The sequence below is a fragment of the Alligator mississippiensis genome, chromosome 1 (assembly GCF_030867095.1).
Source record: "Alligator mississippiensis isolate rAllMis1 chromosome 1, rAllMis1, whole genome shotgun sequence".
Lineage (NCBI taxonomy): Eukaryota > Metazoa > Chordata > Crocodylia > Alligatoridae > Alligator > Alligator mississippiensis.
The window spans coordinates 457328612-457353569 of record NC_081824.1 but is presented as its reverse complement, the minus strand read 5'-3'; the positions used below and the strand labels follow the sequence as shown (position 1 = coordinate 457353569).

Sequence of the window (24958 nt, the reverse complement as noted above, 5' to 3'; positions counted from 1 at the left end):
CCATTTATTCCAAGCCCCTTGTAAAATAATTTAAATTTAACATCTACCAATTTAATTGTGATCTATTCCACGCCATTCCCCCCCACAAAAGACGGTCTAGATATTAAAATGCCAATGCTATATTCAGCAATAATTAGACAAGTAATTTCAGGACTCTAGCCTCCCTGGTATATCCAGTTGCTCCTATTTACAATTCTATCAGCTAACACAAAATTAATAATGTACTAAGAAGAACTAATCTCTATAAGCTCTTTGTACACAGAGTAATTTGCTTTTTGTATTTTAATGGGGCTGGATGATGCTTATTGTGATTAAGAGTGGTGGGGCAGAATTGTTTCAAGGATCACTTCTTAATGTCCTGCTGCACATACATATCGCTATGTGTCCAATCTAACTACGTAACGCTACAATGCGCAAACTTCATATTGAAATCAGATAAACAACAGAGACATAGACCACGATGTCTGCTAATGGAATATCACATACGCTTACATTTTCACATTTATTGTGCCAAACTATGCCATGTCTCTTTGAGTGATTGGAACCTTTTTGTCAGTGAAAGGATCAGGAGGGACCCCGAGGGCCATCTAGTCCAGGGACCCTTTTTTTACAAAGAAATTTTGCTTGCTGTCAGTTTCTCCCATGAGAACCAAAAATTTATTCTCTTACGTCCCCAAATTAATGCCAAAAGTGTTGCTGAGGCCAGATCATATATTTAAATACCACTCTGTATTGTAAAATTTTTATTTTTGATACTGTGAACTGAATGGAGACCTGGTTACACCTAGGAATGACATCAAACTACCGCTATCATTTACAGCTCAAGATATTAACAAGGGACTCTATTTCTCTTTAAAGAGAGGTATTTAGTGATTATATTTAGTGACTGAGGAAGTTGGGAGTTGGTCCTGATTAGGGAGTAGTTAGTTGGAGACAGAGTTTTGCACAGGATTGCCTACTGCTCAACAGTTAGCTCGTTGATTAGTTATTCCCATTCACGTATATCAGTGTTTATTGAACCTATAATCACTACACTAAGGTTACTGACAGACATTCAATTAAAGGTGAGATGGGATCTGATCCATTACCCCAACAATCACACCTCCTGCTGTGTCTCACACACGATCAGGAGACACGAGTGTGGGATCAGGGATCGGATCCCAATTGTGCCATATTGCCGGTGAAGGGGGAGCCTAGTAACTTGATCCCAGGCTCCCTGCGTACTGGCAAGTGGTGCTCCCACGGCTAGAAGTGCTGTTCAGCTGATCACAGCTTCTAGACATGGGAGCGCATGGAGCCCTTGGCTAAAGGGTGGTCCCAGTCTCAGGAATGAACTGGAGCCCTTTGGGACTCTGGTGCTGGTCACATGTTCAATGTAAGGTGGGATGAGAACCAGCCACAAAGTTATTACATACTTTTGGTATAATAGCTTTGTGGCTTATTCCCTGTGTTATCTAGTCATCAACTGAATGACTGCATGGCCAGGTTACTACTTAAGACATGATTAACTGGTTAATCATATCTTAAGTGTAACATCTACTAGGGACCTAATAATTCTTCCAGTTTCTGTACCACAGGTATGCATACTTGTTTGGTTTTTCTTAACCAGTTTAGCTTCCATGATCTAATATGTTTAAGAAATATACATTTAAAATGGGAGAGCTGTTGAAGACAACTACCATTCAGTTTTTTCCTCTGTAACTGTCCACACATCCTCATAGTATAATGATTTAGTCAGGTTCCTCCTTCTCTCCCCTTGTTAATTTGTATTGGATTCATTTATATTTTTGTCTCTTTCTTAAAAGCACTGTTTTGTATTCAGAATTTTTTAAAATATTCACTGTATTGCATCCACAGACATAGGAGATAATGTTTCCCCTATAGATGTTCTTCTTTACCATGTCAAAACCATGTATTTTCCCTTTGTTTCTGTTGATGTTACAGACATTCTGCTTTGCTTAGAGCTGTGTCTCCTCACATTTACAAGAACGTGCACAGTTCTGCCAATTGGGTTTCCTTAGTTAATTGCCATTAAAAAATCAGCAGCAGAGTCAGAATGGCAACACTTCCATCTTGTGCGGCTCTTTTAAAAATAGAGGAGAAATGAGAAAGAGGAAAAGTGTTCTGACAGTCACAAACTGGAAACTCTATATTAATTTTAGAGCAAGACCATCATCCCTGTGGTTTGCCAGGAGCTGATAAAAACTAGCTCTGGTGAGAAATTCTTCCTGTAGAAGTATATTTTTCCCTGTTACTACTAGTAGTTAATTAACTATCAGCATATGCAAGTTGAAAACAAATCACTTATTTTCTTATTAACATGTTGTGACTACCATATATAAATAACAAGTATGGAATGTCATGTTTTTTTTGAGATAGCAAGAACAGATAGTATACTTTTGAAATGTCCTGAAACCAGAATAAAATGAGCATAATGCATCTTTATAGCTTATAAGGGCCAGCCTGTTTACAGTCACACTGCTGTAAATCCAAAATTATTTTACCAATTTCAGTTATTCTGGATTTATATGGATATATCTAAAACAAGAAGATGGCTTAAGTCAGGCCTCCTGTATAGTACAAACTAGTATGGAAATAACACAGAAATGAAGTAACACTGATGTAGTTATTTGGGAGCAAGTTTATATGGGGCCACTCTATTCAAATAATATAAATGATTAAACTGGATTTAGCTAAATTTGGTAGTATCTGCCACTTATTGGAATCTTGCTTAACAGAATCAGAATGCCTTATACCCCATTTTTAAGATTATGGGATCTTCCACAGGATTAGGATCTCTCCTGAAGGAAGAATCACATATGTGTGCAATAGGGAGTAAACCAGTGCCCTTTCAGTGCTTCTCTAACATGTCTTTAAGCACCGTTCCCACAAGGTAGGACTGGCACCTGCTTATTTGCTTCACAATCACTTTCAAAAAACCTTTGGAGAGGTCCAGCACAAGAGGCACAAATAAAGGAGGAGCATTTCTGATCCCCCTTCTCTTCAGTCCTCTCCCAAAGTGGAGAGTAGAACCATTTGCCCTCCTTATTTTTGCAGTGGATCATCTTCATCTTATGGTTCCTGCTCTTCTGCTCCCTGATTTTCATGTACTGAGCCATTTTAATGTACATATTTAGATTCTACTGACTTTACCAACCATTGCTAACTTTTGAGAGGTATTTTGGGGAGGCTGTTCCTACTTAGTTAGTACTCATCATAAATCTCATAAAGAGACTAGTCAGCTTCTGAGCCTTGGAAAGCAAAGAAAAAGGCTGAACCAGAAGTTGAGGGGAAAGAACACTCCTGTACCAGAAGTTGAGGGGGGACCAGAAATTGAGGGGGAAGACAGCTAGTAGTCTCCTCCTGCAGCTGGATTTGCAGAAGGAGGGAGAGCAAAGGGTGTTGGAGTGGTTAAGAGGTCTAAATGGGGCACTTGAGCTATCTGCCCATCTCATCAGCAGAGACAGCTGCTTGGTGGATGCAGTTGGGTGAGATCCCTTAACTCACATGGATTGGCACCCTGAGCTGTCTCTAAACTACCAATGAGAGAGCAATGGGAACAACTGCGGAGGCAAATGCTGCTTAGGATTTTAAAGATTGGCTTTATTTAAAAAAGAGCATAAGAAAACAATGAAATAACTATGTAATTATTTCCCCCAGTGACATTGTAATTCTGCTGTGAACAAGTAGATCACTAGTGACATGCATCAAGCCATATAGCTTAATCTTCTCTTACGTTCATAGAGAAATGTTTTGTAGGAAACTCAAAATAAAATGGAATTAAGTAGGGAAAACACATGTTTTATCTTATCCTGAGTTTCATAGGGAGCTGTATGATCATTATATTGTGACTGCACACCTAGTGTTGTGATAGAGGCAAAGAATGGCAGAAAGAGTTGTTGTATTTACATTATTCTTCACAGTACCTTGTCTCCTTTTCTGTTTTGGGCTGGTGAGCTGCTGCTTCCTATCTTCTGTGCACAGCTAGAGTCCCTCACCCAAACCTTGGAGTGAATTTTTTTTACAGCTTCCAAAGAAGCACTTGACTTCTTGTTATGGGAACTGGGCAGTCAAGTACTTTTACTGCTTTGAAAATCTCAGCTGGCATTTAGAGACTGGCTTTCATTTAAAAGGAACCAAAAGCAAACTGCAATCAGATGCAGGAGTCCCAGAAAGAAACCACTGCAAAGACCTCTCAGTCCAACCATCAAGTCATCAGATCACAGCAGCTGTATTAGCAGTATATATCTGTTGAGGGAAGAAGTGAAGTACTGTATAGAGTTTCTAAGTGATATTTCAGGAGCATTTCTAGTAAGTCTCAGATAATTACCTACATTGGAAACTGGTCAGGACCCTATAGTTAGCATTTTTTTCTTTCTTTACGAAGAAAGACTGCATTGAAATTATTAATTAATATATTTGGTCAGGATCTGATTTTACTCCTCATCAGAAAGGTGACACTTCCAACAGCACAATGCTTCTTACCACCAAGCTAAAACACCAAATCTAGATGGGACCAGAGAGGAGAGTGCCACCTCGTGAGCGAGACAAGTTACTTTGGATAAATGTGGTATCTTTTATTAGACCAACTAAATAGTTGGAAAAATTGTTCTTTGCAAGCTTTCCAGTACAAACATCCTTCTTCATGCAGAGGGAGAGTCTACAGTTGTACTGTGCTCTCCTGGATGGGAGAAGCCTATCTCACCCAGGAGAGCACAATACAAATGTAGACTCTCCCTCTGCCTGAAGAAGGGTGTTTACACCTGAAAGCTTGCAAAAATTTCCCCTCCCCCCGCCCCATTATTTAGTTGGTTTAATAAAAGATATCACATTTAGCCAAAGAGCCTTGTATGCCTATGTCCTTAGATCTATATGGATACAACCAACACCTACTCAGCCATCAATTCTGTCTGTCATTTAGAAGTTATTAACACTTCTTGACTGGGATTGGAACCACATCCCCATTGATTGGAGTGGCAGTATCCTCAGTGATTTCAATGGATTTTATATTATAATATCTGATTAGATCCTACTGGCTTTCACTCTGTTCTCACAGTTAGGAAATTTACAGTTAGAATAAAAAAGAAAGTTCTCCTGGGTTCTGTTTTTGTTCTCTCACCATTGTTTGAATTCTTCTGATTATTTCCAGTTTATGCAAAACACATAGAATGGGGCTACCTGAAGGTGTATGTGACTTAAATGCCATATCACTGCAGAGAGTTACACGCACAGGATTCATATCCTCAGTGGGGGGAAAAGGTGAATTATTAAACAGTTTCTTATTTGTTGCATTTAATTAAGCTAGTAATTTAAATTCTAAATCATAACAATCCTACACGAACTCCTTTGTTTTGATAGCCTCATAAAACATTTCATCCCATAATTGATTTTATATGCTGTAGGTGAAAGATGCTTGCATATGACTTAGAACAGAATAACACCCCTTAAAAATAGAATAACTTGCAAACAGTAATACAGTCATAAAATACTAACTGTTATATATTGCTTTCCATCTTGAAGAAGGAAACGCTATTTGTAGGATGCCTATACAGGGATAATTCACCACTGAAATGGACTCATCTGTGTGGGAACATGTTAGCAATATTCCACAAGCAACTTTAGAGTATGAAAGGACTAGCATTGCCCAACAAGCTATATGGGATATTTTTTAAGCCAGTTAAATATATGAAGGGTTTGGTGAGATCCTCAGAACTCTTACTGTAGTTAAACAAAATAATGGGTTCTTTTAAATACCCACAAATGATCAAGGTCTTGCTTCTGCTTGCTCCATCAGGCCTTCAACCATCTCAGTACCCTCAACTCTGGTTTAATACATACTGGACATGTCTACACATGTATTTAAGCAAAACTAAATTTAATGTTCATGAAGTGATTTTTGGCAGGCGTCTACACATGCAGGGACTTGGCACTAAAGTTAGTGCCAAGTTCCTGCAGCCCTGCAATGTGTCCCTACAGTCTGGGCAGACCTCACACTAAAGTTAGTGCCAGGTCACGTCTACACATGCATTAATGCACTTTAATCATGTCTAAATTTGATACCTGCATATTAGGCATGACTGGCCTAATTTAACCATTTTTAATGCGTCATAAGGGTGCACACATGGAGATGTGTGCCTGTAATGTGCAATAAATGAAGCTAATGCACATTAATGCATGTCTTGTAGAAAGCGGTAGTTTACTGCACAGTAAATCTAGGCTGGAGTACATGCATGTGTAGACATGCCCACTGAGTGTGTCTACATGTTCATTAATGCGCATTTGCAATTGCACATTGTTTAGTACCTCTAATATGAGGTACTAGATAAAGCCGCAGTAGCTGTACTAATGCACAGTAGCAAAGGTGAAGGGGGTTTTTTGTGATGCTTAATGCACAGTAGAATAATTCTACTGCACATTAGCACAGTTTTTGCTGTGATGCACTAATGCACAGTAGGACATTCTACTGTGCATTAAGGTGTCCCTTGTAGATGCGCCAACTGAGAAGGAAGAATGCCACATACTTTATTTATGAAGCACCTGTATTTTTGGAGGTCTCCCATCCAGTTCAGTCCCAACTCTACTTAGAGTATAAGATCTAATGGAACCATTATTTGGGATAGTAAGGCTGGAGACAACAAAACACAGCCATGAAATGCACTTCCACTATCTGTTAAACAACAGATATTCTTAACTGTTTGAGCAGGTCTTGAAGCTGACAGTCTTTCTGTGGGACTATTACATTGATAAAGTTTCCAGTCTTTTTGACTATTAGGGCATCATCTTTACCAGGAATCTCTTTCCCATCTCTACTTGACTCAGATCGATTACACTCTGGAATGCGAACAGATTCTTCACTGTGAAGATATAAAATATAAGAAGAGGCTTTTAAACTATATGTTGGGAAAAAAAAACCCGATTCAGCAAAAGGGAAACAAAAGAGTGAGAGATGAAAAAAAATAAATGCAATTGTCTAACATTTCCATGTACTTGTTTCCTTTTCAATTCTCTCTTATTCAGTGACTGTATGGCTTTTAAGGAAAAAAATATCTAACAAGGCAATGCAAGTTAAAAAAAAAAAAAGGCAAGGACAAAAAACAGCCTGCAGAACACAAACAGGCTGACAAACAAACTACAGGCATTGAGACATTTTGAACAAAAACATGTGAATGACTGGTACTGACATTATTTAAGCAGCAAGAATCCCTGAGCAAGTATTGTACAGAGCTATAATCACAAGCCTTATGTGCCTGAACAAGTGCTGTTAAGCACAAAGGGAACATAATGCTGTGTACCTGTTTCCTTGAGTGCCCTTATGCAATGGATGAATGCACCTGTGGTACATAACTCAGTAAAGCCAAAGGCACATTTGGGTGACATGCTGTATTCAGGTTACATTTATAAATAATTTATGAAAAACTTAATAAACATATATTTTAATAAAAGTTCAATCAATTTGCTATAGATAGCAATAGTCAATATTTTTTTATTACTGCAGTTCATAATCGTCTATAATACCATCTATAATGTGCTTACAGCTATCCATGACATATGCAACTACTGTGTAACTCAATTATGACATTAATTATATATTGATAATGTTATCCAGAAAACAAAATTTCTAGCCTGTGGGAAATTGTAACATTTTAAAATGTTTTATCACAAATTGTGAGGAGAAAAAAAGCTGAGCCCTCAGAATATTTCATGTAATAAAAGTTGCCTGAAAATTTCCATTCAACATCCAAATGACTATTGGAAAACATTTATTTCAATAATATTGAGAAAATAAATTGAAAAGGTATCAGAAATGAAACAAAATAAAGAAGTCTAAATGACATAATAGAAAAAAATATAGAACAAAAGAAAATTGAAAGGAAATAAAATGGAGAAAAATCAAAATGAGCTTTCTATTTTGAATCATTTTGAAACTTTTCCTTCCAGATCAACATGTGCCTACCAAACTTTTTGATTTAGATAAAATGGCATTTTCTGACAGAAACTAGCTCTATCACAATTTTTAGACTGGCTGTATTTATTAACCTTTGATAAGCTATTTATTAATGTAACCCATAACATAAAATATGACTTGTATTTTGAAAAAAATCAGTTTTTGATCACTTGACAGCTAGATAAGAACATGATGGCATCAGACTGCAACCCTCCATTGGGTGGGTATCTTGGTTCTTTTCCCAAGAGCCGCCCTGTATTATGACAACATCAAAAATGACAAGTGGTTCCAATCACTTAAATGGACACGATGTATTTTTGCAAATCAAACAGAACACAGAAATCAGTGTGGGCCAAGCTTTGTCTTTTGTTGGACACACTGTATGGGATGCACAATCACTACAGATTGAGGATCTGGGCTGGAATTGTCCCAGGGCTGCTCCTCTTGTTCACAGACATATTACACTGTCCCAAGGCCACTCACTGTTTGCTTACCTGCTCATTGTAGCTCTCCCACCATTGCCCATACTCCCTTTTGGGGTGAAACACTCTATTTCCGACTTGTGCTGGGCCAGTCTCCTGCCTTTGTACCTAATAAATCACGACAACAACAGGAGCAAACAGAAAGAAGTGATTGTGTGCTCAGCTGTCACCCCATGCTACAGCTGCTGTGCAGAGGGCCATGCACAAGAATGTGGCTAATTACAGCGGTGGACAAAGCACCAAGCTGCCTTGAGAGTATTGGAGAAGCCAGATAAAGATGCTAGACCTGTGCCAAGGTAAGCAGGATGCACAGTTACTGTATGGGATTTGTATAGGAGGGGAGATCCAGGGACACAAAACTGAAAATTGATTGCTGACATATCCCAAACTCCCAGTCCTTGCTCGTCATCTCCTTCTAACCCGATACATTCTTCACCTCTTTAGCACTTGCCTTAACTAACCAGGACTACTGTTTGAATTCATTTCCAGCCGAATTGACTAACAGCAACTTTTACAGAACACGTGTGCGCCACAGTGGGTTGAATCATTTGGTATTCCAGGGTTTCATTCATCCTTGTGCCCAAGACCAATTACAGACCTGTCCAACAATTAAGCCTTTGTACCCATGTTAACAGGAGACTTAAGTGTTGCATAAGTCTTTTTTAGCTCTCTGCACAGTAATGAATCCCATCCTAGTTTCATAATTCAAATACCCATTTAAATGCCTGAATGTGGGGTTCAGACAAGATGCCTGTATTAAAAACTAGGCCACTTCCTTTTAAATGATTACTTGTGATATTCCATTCACAGCTCAATGATCTGTGTCACTGGTATTTAGTAAAAGTCTTAAAAGAAAAATCTGTTTGTTTTCATGCCAGGTATCAGGATCTTCTTCTTCTTCCCTCACTTGTCCTGTCAAAACGGGGTCATTGTTGCGGATCTTGGCTCTCCACCAGCTTCAGTCGTATGTATTTTAGGTAACAGGGTAGAATAACTAAATTGCTATTTTTTTACTAGTTTATTAATCTAAGCCAGCTAGCAAGAGATACATCTGAAGCAACTGCCTGAATACAAATAGGGGAAAAGAAGAGGTGTACCTTGAGTGCAGTTGTAACAGGCAGTGGGTAGGCAAATTGTGGCATAGTTAGTAGCAGAGGTAAGAACTCATGAATACAGAGCAGCTAAGAAATTAGCCTAGCAGTGAATTGCGAAGTGAGATGTGCTCAGTGTAGCAAAATCCCTTCTTATCTAAAGGGCCTAACAATCTATAAAGAAGAAGCAGCAGCTGCTGGAAAGAGTGGCTACCAATGATGCCAAGGCAATCCATTGTGGTGCATGTGCAGTGCTCCCGATTGTGCATAAAGCCCATGCAGAATACAAACTTCTTCAGCGCAAGTAGATTCCTAGAGTGGAGGAGAAAATGAAGGGGCCTGAAGTGCAGTTGGAAACACTGAAAAATATAAAAGATGTCAAACTGCATTACACAGGTACACTTGGCAGAGCGACCAAAGAAAAAAAAAGAAAGATGAGAAGAAAAAAAGGAAGGAAGTGTAGGGATTGTATAAGAGAGAAAGAAAGTAACAAGAGAAGGAGGAATGTGATGTAAAAGAAGAAAGGGAGTAACAGAAGTAGTATGGAAACAGCCAAATTGAATTTTAGCATTTAAAAAGGGGATTTTACTCCCAACAAGAGCAAAAGAGGAAAAGATCAAGGGTAGCCCACTAGGGTTGGGGTCCCAGCTATTGTATATGAGCTGAATATAGAGAAGTAGCCAACAAAGGAAAAGAAAAGATACATAATCTCGATTGCTGACTCCAGTGGAAACAAAGCAGTGACTCAATTAGAAACCAGTCTAGGCCAGAACACTTGTGGCCCAGATAAAGAAAACAAGACAATTTCCTGTTTCTCAGGACGATGTCACGGACAAGATAACGGACCTCAGAAGGATTGCTGGAGATTTCTCAGTGCTCACGCTCCACTTGAGAACAAAAGACACCGTTGAAAGGAGACTTCATGTGACTGAAAGACCTGAAATAGAGTTTCTGCCATATGGTTGTTTTAACAGATTTAATTTTTCTTATGTATCCATGCAGTTATGAAATTACATACTTCCCTGTAACCAATCCCCCCAAATGCTCTACATGTTACAGTGGAGAAAGCCACCAAAGAACACATAAAGTATGTGAATCTCTGCCTCGAGGGAGCCTGCATACTCTACTCAGAGGAACAAACCAGGATCTATGAAACACAGGGTTTACTATGCTCAGGGAAGGTCGGGGAGGTGAGGCATGACTTTGCTCCCAATTGTCTTCACTTTGAAAACCTGAAAAGGGTTTTGTTTTCTTCTTGATTGTTAAGTGCAAAAAGATTTTTTGAAATATTAAAACTGGAAAAAGTCACTTGCCGAAGAATTAACAAATTCTAATTACAAATGATTTTGCACTTTAGATCATCATACAGAAGAGACACAAGCCAAGTTCACTTCAGCATTTTTTTTAAAGATTTTTTCCCCCTTTTTATACAAGCACTTTACCTATAGGAAGTCATTACATGTGGCTGTACACCAAGCCCACTTAGCCAGCAGAAAAAGGCAGAGGGGAAAAATTGCCCATATGTGGAGGGTTAGCATCAGGGCTATATACCAGAGAAACTCTACATTAGGTGGGCCCTTTGCTATTTTTTTTGCACAGGATGAATAACATTCAGAGGAATGAGTGCACTGAATATAGTAATATGCATTGGTCTATTTGCAGAATCTTCCTTGACATCAGTGCAGCATATTTAGCAGTGATCTCCACATTGTATGGGTCATCAATAGAGCAGCACAGAGAAAAGAATTCATTTGCAAACTGAAAGAAAGTCTGACACTACAGCTTGAGCTCCTGACATGCTTATATGGTATTTTATAATGGTATTACATAGAAAACACTAATTTGGATGTCAAGTTTTAAGAAACTACCAGAACTTAACCTACAGTCCCATCTTAGACACATTTCTTATGGAAGAGTAACAATCATCCAGCCAATGGGAAACAAAGAGAAATCTTGGAACTGCCATCCTGGATCAGACTGATGGTCATCTAGTTTTGTCATTGACAAAATGATGCTATAGAGGAAGGTGCAAAAAACGTTAGGGTCAGCAGTTCTGAGACAATCTGCTTCATGGGAAAATTTACTCCTAACCTCCAAGAATTAGAAACTGGTGTATGCCGTGACGTGTGAATGTTTGCCCTCTCTTCCAGAAATGTCTATATGTAAATTGTCTCTCTCGCCTTCCTTCTGTGTGTTTGTGTGCATAATTACAATGTATCCTTACAGATTAATTATACAATGATTAATTGCATTTAATAGAAATAATAATCAATTGAGCATTATGCATATATATAGATGCATATTGACATGAACATATATAAATATGTATATGTATGTGTATATGTATGTGTGTGTTTATAAGAAAAACAACTTCAGCTATTTTAATTTACATCAATGTTTAATCTATTTGTGGATACTTTTAAGTTCTTGATCTCATTGATTTCTTGTACAAGTGGGTTCTGGAGGTGAATTCTGCACCATATAAAAAAGTGTTTTCATTCATCTGCTGCAATTTGCTACTTCAACATTTCACAGAATGCCCTTTGGCTTTTGTATTATGAAAAAGGGTGAATAGAAGATCTTCCCTGTAGTATTCATTATTTTACATACATTCATTATTCCTCTCTCAGCCATTGCCTCCCTAAAGAGAGCAGTTTCCATTTTTGCTCATATGAAGGTGTTTTCATGCCCACAAGTCCTTATCCTCACTCTTTGAACCTCTTTGCTTAAGGACTGTGGGAGGGTCTGTGGGATTTATTCCATTGTTTTTGCACCACAAAGTAAGTATAATCTATTGTGAGAGATGGAAAACTGATGTAAATATCTATTTCAAATAGATCCTCCACTGCTTTACAGGAATTTTGTTATTATTTATTGAATGTCAACAGCATGAGAGACCCCATTTAATCACAGAGAAAAGACAGCATCTCTGATCATTGGGGTTTTCCAGCTCAAGGCAGAAGTAATGTAACCCAAAGGGATGGAAAACATGACATTTCAACTACAGCAATAAAGCAAAAAGATCATACGGGGCTAGATCTGGCCTCAGCGTTAAGGCTATGTCCACACTGAGGACACGTTATCCATTTCTCTCAGAATAATGAGTAGGAAATGCTGCCACTTCATAATCAACCATTGTATACCTGGAGCACTTACCTTTGATAGGGAAGACCTAGGTTCAAACCCTTCTTCCTTCTTTGCCTGATTTGGAGCAGGGATTTTAAATTTGTTATCTGCACCTCCCACCTCTCACTAATCTCCAGGGAATTCTTAGGTAGGACTCTCAACATCCCTTATGAAACCCATTCGACTCTGTACAAAATACTTTGAATTAATTGTCACTGTATTCACTGTCTGTATTTCGTTGGCATCCAAGTGAGCACTCTCATCACAAGGTGAGAGAGAGAGGGCATCTTAATCACTCTTTGGCCCAATTAATGCCCTGAGAGTTTAGCTCCTGATGTGTCCAACGGAACAAATGTAGACACAAATGTATCACTTCAAGGTGGAAACGTAGTTTTGGGGTTATGTCTCGGATGAAGATTTAAAGCTTGCATTTAGCTGCGTGTGGAACAGGAAGGCTTCTAGGTCTCTCAGTGGATGTAGTCTCAGGCCCATTCTTTGTAGGAATATACAAACTGATTAAAATGCATCCTTTTCACCAAATGACCCTGCTCTGACCTTTCCTAGAACTGAAGTTTGAAAAAAATGATGAATCTATATTTGATTTTTTTTAAAAATCTTAATTCAGATTAGGTTGAAACAAAAGATGCTATAATGTAGCATGAAATTCTGTTATGAATATTTTAGGTATCTTTTACAGGCTCCAAAGGTATGGACATTCAGTATCAGTATTTGAAGCAGACTTCATTCCTGATTCTGGTAAATCACAAGAGTTGGTGTGCTGCAGCAAAATTTTTGTGGAGTATCTAGATAATCATTCACAATAGTGGGTGCCTATACATGAGCAGGTTTAATTAATCAAGTCTGCTGGAGTTTGATAGCTACCATGCTTCAGCAGACTCCATTGTCTCATGTATTGGTGTCCCCATGCTGAAAAATGGTTGTGGGGTGCTTTAAATAAAGGTCATTCAACAAGCTTTAGTTAAAGTGCCCCCATTGCCATTTGGTACATGATACAGAAGATGTGCCGGGCACTTTTTTCAGAGCTGCTCTAATTAAAGCCCCCCCCACACACTCTCCTGGAGCATATGTATAAATCCCCAGTGTTACCTGACCAGCAACAGCACATTTTAATCCAGATACATTCTAACATGTACTCATCTTGAAGAATTAGGGACAGACAGATGATAAGGGGTGGGAGATAAGGTGGGCAGGAAAAAGGAGAATGAAGCAACTCTCCACTTAATTTCTATCAGTTGCATTTTGATTTTGATTGGTTTGGAAAAATTTACGCTCAAAGGACATTTCCTTCTGGGTTTTGACTTATATGTAGGGCTTGTGGCTGTTGGGTATGTTTACCATTACCTGGCCAATTGCCCATGTTTTGTGAAAATATTCTTTGACTCCTGTTGCGTAGACTCTACAGAGTCGATTCTGCAGGAGTTTGGAAGGAAACTAAGGTTGGTGGCCATCATTTGCCATGAGCTATGGCTTTCATGGTGTCCATAAGTGTAGAAAACAAGCCCAAATGTGTCCTTTAAAATCACAGCTAATGCAGCTAGAAAAAGGTGCTCAACTCCTTCAGATCCTGATTCAGCAGAACACTTAAGTGTATGCTTGTCACCCTGCAATAGTAACACTACAGTTACCTTGTTCCTGAGTGAATGTAGTATATTTCTCATCAATCTCTGTTTGTACAATCCATGCACTCTAAGGCCAGATATAGACATTATACTTTTACTGGCATAAGTGATTGAAAACCAGTCTATACCTGTAAAAGAACAGGAAATCAGCACACAAAACCAGTCTATTCCCATAAAAGAAGTTTGGCACTCATAGGGCACATCTACAGGCTGCCCTACAGTGACATAACAATGCACTACATTGCTGCATGGTGTACTAGTGACATAGCGATGCGCTACATTGCTGTATGGTGTACTACAGTGACATAGCAGTCATGTGGGTCTACATTTGATTGGCAGCTATGTTGCCATAGCAGTGCATTCCCTCTGTATAGTGTGCTGTTCATGTATGTATGTAGCGCCATGCTCATGGCACAGTAACCACCTGTTGCTGTGCAGTGCTTTAGTACATCCAAAAGGAAGTACTAAAGCACAGTGCCATAACAGTATCACTGTATGGTAACATGTAGACGCACCCATGAACTAGTTTAAAAATGGTGGAATCTGGTCTAAGAGTTGCTCCCCTGCCAAGGGGTGAATGCATGTTCTGTTCACTAATGATCTAAACTACATTGCTTACAGAAAACCATGTACCTTAGACTGATTCCACCTCGGACTTTTGGAATGTCTGTACTTAGCCCTAGTGTCATATGTATAAAGCCAAATTGGGATATAATGTGAATAATCCATGGATTTAAATACTCTAATTAGGCATTGGTGAAATGCTGTAAGTCTGATTCCCAAGTCATTTTTAATGGGTCTTTCTAATCTCTTTATGCTTGGAATTTATACAGAAGCTTGAGGATAAAAAGGAAAAAAAAATAAAATAAATGCATCTGCTTCCCCAGGCTGTGATAAATTTTAACACTAGCAAATCTTACACAACTACTTTTTTACCTGCACTATTATCTGACCTTGACATTAAGAAACAATGAAGATCCTACATTTAACAGTGACAGGGTAAGCAGTGACCTTTAGACTAGATGACAGAAACAAATATTGTGTGTGGAGACTTGTGTCTGGGGAAAGGCACAGCTCTGGAGAATGTTTAGTTTATTCATTTGGTCAGCTACGCTGAGCTACAAGCACAGTTTTCCTTGGAAATCAATACCACAAGAATTTATGTATACCGATAATGTGTCTCCATATACAATGAATAATTTAAAAGGGTCTCATTCCTTTGCATTACATAGTTACTTTTTACAATAGCAAAAAAAAAAAAAAGAGTGATATATCATTGAATGCAATACTTTCATTTTTGTTCTTCGGCTTATAAACAGGTTGAGTTAATGACACAATTTCAGCGAAGGGAATTGCTTTAAAGCTAAGCTTGCAATTTAATTCTTTTCAAGTGCAACATTATCTTTTTTATAGCATATCATACTTGGGCAATCATATGCAATTGCAACTGGTGTGTTAAGATGACTTTTCTCGATGTAGTGATCTACAAATGCTCCAGGGGTTGTACTTAATAAAGAATAGACTGACAGTGTAGAATTATCAGTGCTCCCATTTACTCTCTTCTGATAGAGATACTATTGAAAAGACAGATCTTAAGAAAAACTACCCATTCTAGCATAGCAGAACTTTGTTGTTCTACATACTCTAATTCACGCATTGACCCAACATTGTTTGCAGATGAAGTAGTGAAGTCTCTTCACTGACTTCATTACTTGTACAAATCGTCCTACAGGCCATTTGCTAAAACAGCATGAAGCATTATCATAAATAGTAGAAAATAACCAGTGCTTGCGAAATAAGTGAATACACTAGTATATAGTGCAATTTGTTACCTTGGCTTTGAGCTACACATGAAAACAAGATGGCAATATTCAAGCCCCCTGAGTTTTGTTGTTTCCTCTTAAAAAATATTTTACAGATGGAAAAATCACTAAAAGGGCTGATAAGCTCTAAGGAAATCAGTTATCAAAAAAGAGGCCAATTTTCTCCAGGCTATGCTGCTGCTAACATTATCCTATATTTCTGTGTAAAGTGTGCATGCATTTCTATCTTTTAAATATTTTGAATCTTTATTATGAAACGGTTCCTTGTTTACTGGATTTTTAGCCATTCCAGGCTCTTCCTTTACTTCCCAGTTTGCATTATGGAAAAATAGGATTGCAATAATTTTTCAAAAAAGCCAGAAATGCTACAAAGCTTTCTTATTACTCTGGCAAACTTGTTTGTAGATGGGAACATAACTCATGAATCAATTTACTGGGTAATACTGAAACATGCTATTAACATCCAAAGTTAAAGCAGAAACAAGAACAAAACAGCTCTATCAGTGTATGTATTGGTTTTCACAGATAGCCATTTTAATAGCATAACCAGGGGTGGGCTAAAATAGCTAGGAGAAATTCAGGTATGCTCTTATCTTCATCCACTGCCAGGATCCATGTGCAAGTGCCATTGTGTTTGGTCCACATTGTATTATTTATGCCTTGGTAGAATTGGGGAGCTTATGATGATGAAGGAAAATTAGAGAGGGAGAAAACACTGTTTCAGGCATAGCTGAATCAAAGAATCATAGTAAAGTATGGCTGGGAGGGATCTCAGAAAGTTATTTAGTCCAACCCCTTGCTCAAGGCCCATCTAAACTATCCTAAGCAAGTGTTTATCTGACCTGTTCTTAAAAATGTAAAGGACAGCCCTTATGCAAATAACCAGGCATAATGCCCCAAACATTAAAACACCCTTTAGCTTTCCAGAACAAAAGTAGGAGAATGAGGGCACTGACACTACAAGGACAGAAAATAGTTTGTTAAAAAAAATGATGGTGGTGGTGGTGATAATAAAGCTCATACTGCTCATTTACCTTTTTATTTCCTTTTTTTCTTTTTTTATGCTAGAATGGGAAGTCTGGCTTTTATTGGCATTGTGTCATACTGTCAGAATAGGCAAGAAATAATTGGCAAGCTGATTTAATTTGCAGATCTCAGCTATGATATTCAACTCAAAATTATAGGGATACTGTCTTAGTAATATAAATAATTCCAGACTTTAAACTTGAAACCCAGTGTTCAGTTTATAAAGCTAAATTATTTATATAAATTAATCAATGTCTTAATTATATTTAAACTGAGAAAAAAAAAAACAGTAGCTCTGCACACAAATTAAAACGTGTTGTAATTAAGGCATTCTTGAATATCAGTTCATTATGTAGATGGAGTGTTTTAGCAGCAAATTCATCAAAATCTTTCAAATTCAATACCTTTCATTGAAGTTCACAAAAGATTCCTCACTTATTTCATAATTTGTGAAGTTTAATTAATTATAACATCAGACTTTTCCAGAAAGACACCCAGAATAAATTATCTATGTAAAAATGAGTGAGTCAAATCATTCAAAAAGCCTCCAGATCTAAATTTTTGTAGTGTATCAGTTTAAAAATAGCTCAAAATTATCTGGGTGGGACATAAGCCATTAATAAGTATAATCTATTTAGTCAAAGAGGTTATAGTTTTCTTTGAAGTGTCATAGTAGCATATTCTTCAGGCATTTTTTTATTCCTGTCTGTCCTCATTCAGCTTTTCCTTTACTGATGTCACCTTTGCCTGTTGCCGTACCCTTCGTATCATATGTGATCTTACCGATTCTACAAATCCATTTCATCATCTTCATCTCCATCACCCTCATCATGTACAAATCTTGTTTTTTCATTGCCCAAGATCCAGTCAACAGTACTGCCATAATCACAGTCTCTTAGATGTTTTTCTTCAGAAAAAAATGGGCATTTTCCTATCACAACTCACTCCATTCATTTCTTCCCTTTTCATTCCTGTCTTATTTATTCTGTTCCTGCTTCTGCCTTCCTCATTTATTGCTCCATTTTTTTGCACAATGGATCCCAGATGCTTAAACTTAATGCACAGATGGCATGTGCCGATTGTCCAATACCAAAAGTATGTTCTTCTCACTATTGCTTTACCTTTGAATCATTGCACAATGTCCTCTTTTTTTCTCCTGCCAATGCAGGAGACAGACTACATCTGTCCAAATCACTTCTGACCTGTTCTCTGCTTTCTGCAAGCAACCACATCATCCGTGAGCATCATAAACCAGGTGGCATCTTTCTGAATGTTAGAACATGCTAAGTCCATAGGATGTTTTTCTAAAACGAATTAAGTTTTAATTAGCCACAGTAGCTGGGTTTAGAGTGCTACCCTGGAGTACTTTTAAAAATGTATTATAATGTATTTTCTAAATTTAGGAGGTCCGATTTTGAATATACAGTGACAACAGTAGCTCTTTCCAGCATTTTACAATGTTCACTTAATACACACAAAAACACCTTTTAAATATGTTCCATTTCCAAATAATCACACAACACAACTCTTTGGATGTGTACAATTAATATAAGTGGTGACTCAAAGCTGCAAGTGGCAACATGTCCATCTGCATAATGGATCTCATCATAATAGAACTTACCACCTCCTAGTTCTGTGAATGGGCTAAAACATCAGTCAAAATTGGAGTACAGCTATTTGACAAATTGTAGAATGACTTACCTAAAAAATATCAAAGCCTCTTATTTCTGTGGATAAAAAAGCACTCTCCTAAATTCTTCTTTGTATTTATCATTTGTTTGGACAGCTGCTGTGTCTGATAAATGCTTCTCATTCCAACTAGTATAGCCTCTTTAAGCTACTGAAGAGGTAGCTAAGATATCCTCAGCCCTTTCATATAAAGGTTGTGATCTTGATTCTAAAAGACCTGACAGCACCTAAAACATTCAAAATCAAAATCATTCTGCAAAAACATTTCTAAGCAAACTGGTTCTTGAGGAAAAAGCACATGTTTCTCTCTTCAGCCTTAATATGCATTCAAGGAAGTGCTCACATTTTGCACAAATAGAGACAAGCTCTCATCCACCTTTCAGAGGCAATATAGATCCCTTATACATCTGTTTGGACTCTTTGTTTGATGCTCCACAAAAAACATCTATTTTCACTTAAATGCTCTTGAGATCCTTATCTACCTGGGAAATGTCTAAATTCTACATAAGTATCCAACTCTCGCTGCCAAAAAACCCGCAACTAGTGACTTGCTGATGATTATCCTACCCATCTTTATCCTAGTGGTTAAGGCACTTGCTTAGAGAGTGAGATCAAGGTGCTGGGCCCTTTGCAGGCTACAGGGATCCGAGGTCACTGTCCAGTGCCCTAACCACCAGGCCATGGATTACATAGGGACAAGAGCATGCTCCACCTTTCTAACTTAATCTGGTCCAATGAGCACTCAAGGTGGAACAACTCATGATGCCAGAGTGCGAACATGCGAGTAGGAGTATGACAATGTGGTACAGTGAGAAGAACACTAGTCCAGGACTGAGGGAGACCTAGGCTCTGGCCTGTGTTTTCAACGCTCGTTTTGTACCTTAGCCAAAACAAAATGTAGAAAAAGCATTCGGAGCAGAGGTAGCCAGAGCCCTCCTCACTGGGCCAGTCTCACACACCTTTCTCTACCAGTGTTTCCATTGCAATGCAGTGGCTTTATTGTCACTACTGCAACAAAGGCAGCATTTAAATGGCTCCAGTGGCAACATTTTAAATCTCCAAAGTGATTTACAAACAACAATTAATCACATTCATTAATAGCATTCTCAGAGTACTTTGCTATTCATCTGCAGCTGCAGAATTTCACTAATTCAAAGCAATTATTGGAAACACAGAGAGAAAAATAACTTTGCCTTTTCTCAAGTAGTGGACAAACATAATAAAAGGCCAGGATAATAAATCACAGAAATGCACTTAATTAATTTACTTTGACAGCTGCAGTTTAGACTTAATCATTTACGAAATACTCTATAATGGACTTGCAACGTGCTAATGAAGTCAGTAATATAAGATATTACTATCACACTTAGTCATTAAACTTTAATACAAAAGGGATCTGCTGTGGACTTCTACATATGAAAAGCAGGAATCAATCTAAACCCTTTTCTGATTGTAGCATGCATCTTTCCATTCAGATCTGGATAGGTGAGAAATTTGTAGTGCTGCTCTGGAAATTACAGAAGCTAGGGAAGTGAAGGCATGACATTAATTTTTTTTCTCATCAAGTATACCCATCTTTTAGCACCTAGAGACCTCAGAGATAGAATACACTACAGTAGAAAATAAAATTAAATGAAGAGACAGCTAGGTTAAGTTGTGTGGCTTTGAGTCTGACTGTATAGTTTAATACTATGCTTTGCGGATTTGCTTCCAATAATGTGCATTTAGCCAATACATGATCTTTTTTGAGGGGGCTTGTGAGTGCATGCATGCGTGTCTATTGGCACCTACTAAAGTATCAGAATAGTCCATGTTCAATTCATGGATTTCAGTTCAATGTGCAGGGGCTGTTTTGGTAAGTAGCATCCTCTACATAGTTCAGCATCTGAAGGTTCATTCTAGCACATAGCTGTGGTGTTCATGAGTTTTTGAATTGAACAGCACCCCATGCAGAAAGTCATGGGGACTCTACCAGATGCAGTGCTTTATTTAGGCAAAAGCAGTCTTGTAATCTGCCATTTCCCAGCTGATTTGAAAGCTCTGGCTGGAGCCTTTGCATTATCTGTTTGACAATGATTTGATGCAACACCACATTGGGGTATAAATTAGTGTCAAGAAGCAAAATGTTAATGATAGGGGCCCCTCCATGCACTGGTGACTTAAATAGCATGTTTCTTTAAAAATTCAACAATGAGTCACTCCCTTTTAAATTACAATCCCTCTGTGCTATTTAAATGTGTCCTGTAGCTCTGGTGCATATTTTCTTGGATTCTGACTATACTTCATTGTTGATTTGAATGACTATCCAGAAAAGCCATTGAACACAGTTGCTATTTATTCTCTGAAGCATCTTACTGTATACTTGGTTTAATATGACAAATCTTTGAACCCAATATAATAGTCAAGTTATGAGTCATAAAAAGATCATGAGTCCACTTACTTGTGCAGCACAGTGGGAAAAAATAAGGTTGAAAACAGTTTTCTGTTTTCATTCAGAGATGACTTCAGACTTATTTGAGCCCACGAGTGGCATAAATTCCTCCATTTCGCCCGTAAATTTAATATTACAATATTTCATGCAACAAAAAATGAATAAAATGTCTAGGGCTGATGGATTGGTTCTTGGAATTACTGAGTCAAATCTGATGGAATAAATATCTCTCTGTTGGGATATAATTTGTTGGAACTATCCTAGTTTAGATTAGTTGACACCCAATATATTTAGCGATAGGATCATGGGAATGTAGGGTTTTCCTCACAAGGCCATCTAGTCCACCTTCCTGCTCATGACAAGATCGTCTCTGACTAAACTATTCCAGCCAAGTGTCTGTCTAATCTGCTCTTGAAAACTTTCAAGGATGGAGCTCTGTGCAGTGGCAGTATCATAGCCTGTGAAGTTGAACTGAGCCATGATCTTTCTAAACATCTACGTGCACTGCTCACAAATGTAAACAAATTCATCAGAGATAAAGGACATCTTTTCTTTTGGAATTTAATTAAATGGACTTGCTGTTTATTTCTGCTCTACTATATATCAGCTTTTTGTGATATAGGCCAAATCAGATATGGAAATATACTAACTCTGCACTATATTCTTCATTCAGGCTCATATATATATATTGCACTTTGGGTCCAGAGCCAAACACATGGCCAACATTGTACTAGAAAGTCAATAAACAAATGAATAAAAATAAAATATTATTGGTTTACTGTTATAATTATGACAATATTATAAGATCACTATCTAAACTAAGCTTAGCTTTCACAGGTCACTCCTCCACCTGAATCCATCCAAAGACAAGATCTTCCACCCAACTACCCACCTTTCATTCTCTCCTGCTAAGAAATAGATGGGAGAGCACATACACCTTGCAGTGTGACATGAAGCCAAATCATTTTGGACTTTAGGTATCCGAAATAGAGAGCATGTTTCACAGAGCAGTATCTTACATGAAGAACATCCAACCCCAGCCACTTCATGAATGAATTTAGGGGCCTCTAGCCCAGGCATCTCTAATGATCTCAACCAATGGTGAAAGAGATGGTACTTGAAGCAGCCGTCGCTGAGCATATTCCAGTTTCACAGCTTAAAAATTAACACCTGTAATGGCGCCAGAAATGAACTGGAATCCAGCAGTGGTTGAAAAGTACTTGTTTAACATATGCCCTGTGAAAAATACCCCTTAATGAGTAAACATTTGGAGTAATCTTAAGGAATAACCTCCCACAGAGTATACTGAAGTAACTGAGGTGACAAAAGCATGGATTCCTTTGGCAAAGTCTGTATTCCCTTGCATCAGGCATAAGTAAAAAACAAAAAAATCCTCCCCTCGTCCCTGCTCATGACCATAAGTGTAATCTCTACATCAAGAAGCTAATGGAGAGGTATCTGAAAACATCTATTTATCAGCCCTAAGGTACATGAAATCATTTCAGTATGGAATGAAATTTAGTCCTCACTAGTTTCAATGTGATGCATATGCAACTAAGGAATGCTTTTTCCCCCTACAACTTTGTGTAGGTAGGATTCCTTCATATAAGAGCATTTAGCCATCTGAAATCAGTCCCTTTTCAATTAAGTGGAGTCAAAATAACTAAGTGAGCCTTCAGTCTGGCTATACCCTTTCATATGCTGTTTCCAAGGCTAGTCCATATTCTTCTCTTAAAGGTCTCTTCCTGCTTCTGGTACTTGTATTCTTCTACCCTGGCCATACACATTGTGACTCATTTTCTGGATGACCATTACTTGTAAACTTTGCATTGAGAACAGTATCTGGTCAATGGTAGAAGGACAGATGGGAGCAAGAGTGGAACCTGTTGACAGTAGGAATTGATATAGAATCAGGAGGATGGAAAAAGGGTATCAGAGAAAGAAGAGAAGAGAGACAAGGGTAAAGAGTAAAGGCAGGAAGGGTGAATAGGAGAAAGGAAAAGAAGGGAATGAAAGAGAAGAGTTATAATAGCAGAGTCACATGAAATCAACTCTTGGAGGCTTGAAAGTTTTCACTAATGACACAATTTGTATTGACTGCTTCACCTTGATTATAGTTTTAGTAGGGGTCTATTGTCATACTGCTGTGACTAGGTATAAATACAGTGCCATTGGCTATGAAATCCACAAAAGAGAAAAAGATTTCAAAAGCACATGTTCAGAAAAAGACAATTATTTATATTTCTTGCATTTTAAAGATCGCTCCCCTCCCTATGCCGTATGTGCAACTGTCACAGCTAGTGTTTCAAGCCTATTAATTATACATTGTTTATATGATGCTCATTGCTTTAAATATCCTTCACACACAGGCAGTCTTTTGGCTGAAAAGGACCTCACCTAAAATTGTTGCAACTGTGGGAGCACTGATTTACTCATAAGGGAAAAACATCCCAGTACAGAGGCGAAGTAAATTTGATTGGCTTCGACTGTCCTTTCCACTTATATTATTTCATGCTCAGAAGTATATAATTGCTCCAAATATTCATATATTAGCAAACTTTACCTAAGTGTTTCACCAGATGATCCCCTTCTTTTCCACAGGTTCACTAGGCTACTGGAGCGGCTTGCAGCAGAAGATGACTTTCCATCACCAACGTGCATGCGAACCACGGTGGATGTGGTGAATGCGCTGCGTACGTTTCTTTCAGGCTTAGCAAGGATGATGTACACCTTGGGCACAAACATGCAGCCCAAGGCCACGGTGGCGCTCAAGCTGACTGAGAAACACATGGTGATTATCTTGTAGTTGCTCCCAAAATATATTGGCACAAAAGCCAGCCAAATGATGCAGGTGGTATACATTGTAAAGGCAATATATTTTGCTTCATTGAAATTAGCTGGGACATTTCTTGTCTTAAATGCGTAAAAGGTGCAACTTAAAATTAACAATCCATTGTATCCAAGGGGAGTTACAACACCTAGATTGGTGGTGTTACAAATCAAATAAACCTCTCGGATGCTTGGGTAATCGTGCATTATATCTGGAGGTTCCATTATGAAAAGGGCAACAATTATGCTTAGCTGTATACAAATTAAGATAAATGCAATCACCAGCTGGGCACAGGCACTCATGAACCTAGGTTTCTTAGTACAGATTTTCTTCTTGCTGCCAGCCAGGATTCTTGCAATGCGATTGGTTTTAGTCACTAGGGCAGAATAACTCATAGCCGGGGAGAGACCAATGCCAATCCTTTGAAGGTAACAATAAATCTGCTGAGGCTTTGCAATGAGACAGAAGGTGCACAAGTAACCCAGGCATATGCCAGCTAGAATAATGTAGCAGAGTTCTCGGCTGGATGACTTGACCACTGGTGTATCACGGTACATGATGAATACAGCTGTAACAAACAGCGTGGCCAGCAGACCCAGACAGGCAAAAACAACTGCTGCAATTGGTTCAGGATCACCCCATCTGAGATACTGGACTGGGATGAGGATACAACCTGTTTAGAGAGAAAATTTAGCAAGTTTAATATATTGAGTGAAGTCATTTGATTTGTAAAGTTACAATTTCTTTTCTATTTTTACCGTATTTTCTCTTTCTGGGCATTCTTGGAGACCTGTGTAGTACAGTGGAGCAATGCTAAGAGGATACTATACAGTGGCACAGAGGACATTTTCCAGTGATGTTTTAGTTAACACAGA

The 24958-nt window shown here is 38.2% G+C and overlaps 1 protein-coding gene across 1 annotated transcript in view; it reads right to left on the bottom strand.

Moving 5' to 3' along the window:
• Positions 1 to 24958, bottom strand: part of GRM5 (glutamate metabotropic receptor 5) — a 419932-nt gene that overhangs the window by 5639 nt on the left and 389335 nt on the right. Inside the window, exons 8-10 of the mRNA XM_019496384.2 lie at positions 23817 to 24756; positions 8440 to 8535; positions 6693 to 6854 (exon numbers count right to left, since the gene is read on the bottom strand). Of these exons, the coding sequence (XP_019351929.1) occupies positions 6693 to 6854; positions 8440 to 8535; positions 23817 to 24756 (1198 nt within the window). The remainder of the gene's footprint in view (positions 1 to 6692; positions 6855 to 8439; positions 8536 to 23816; positions 24757 to 24958) is intronic.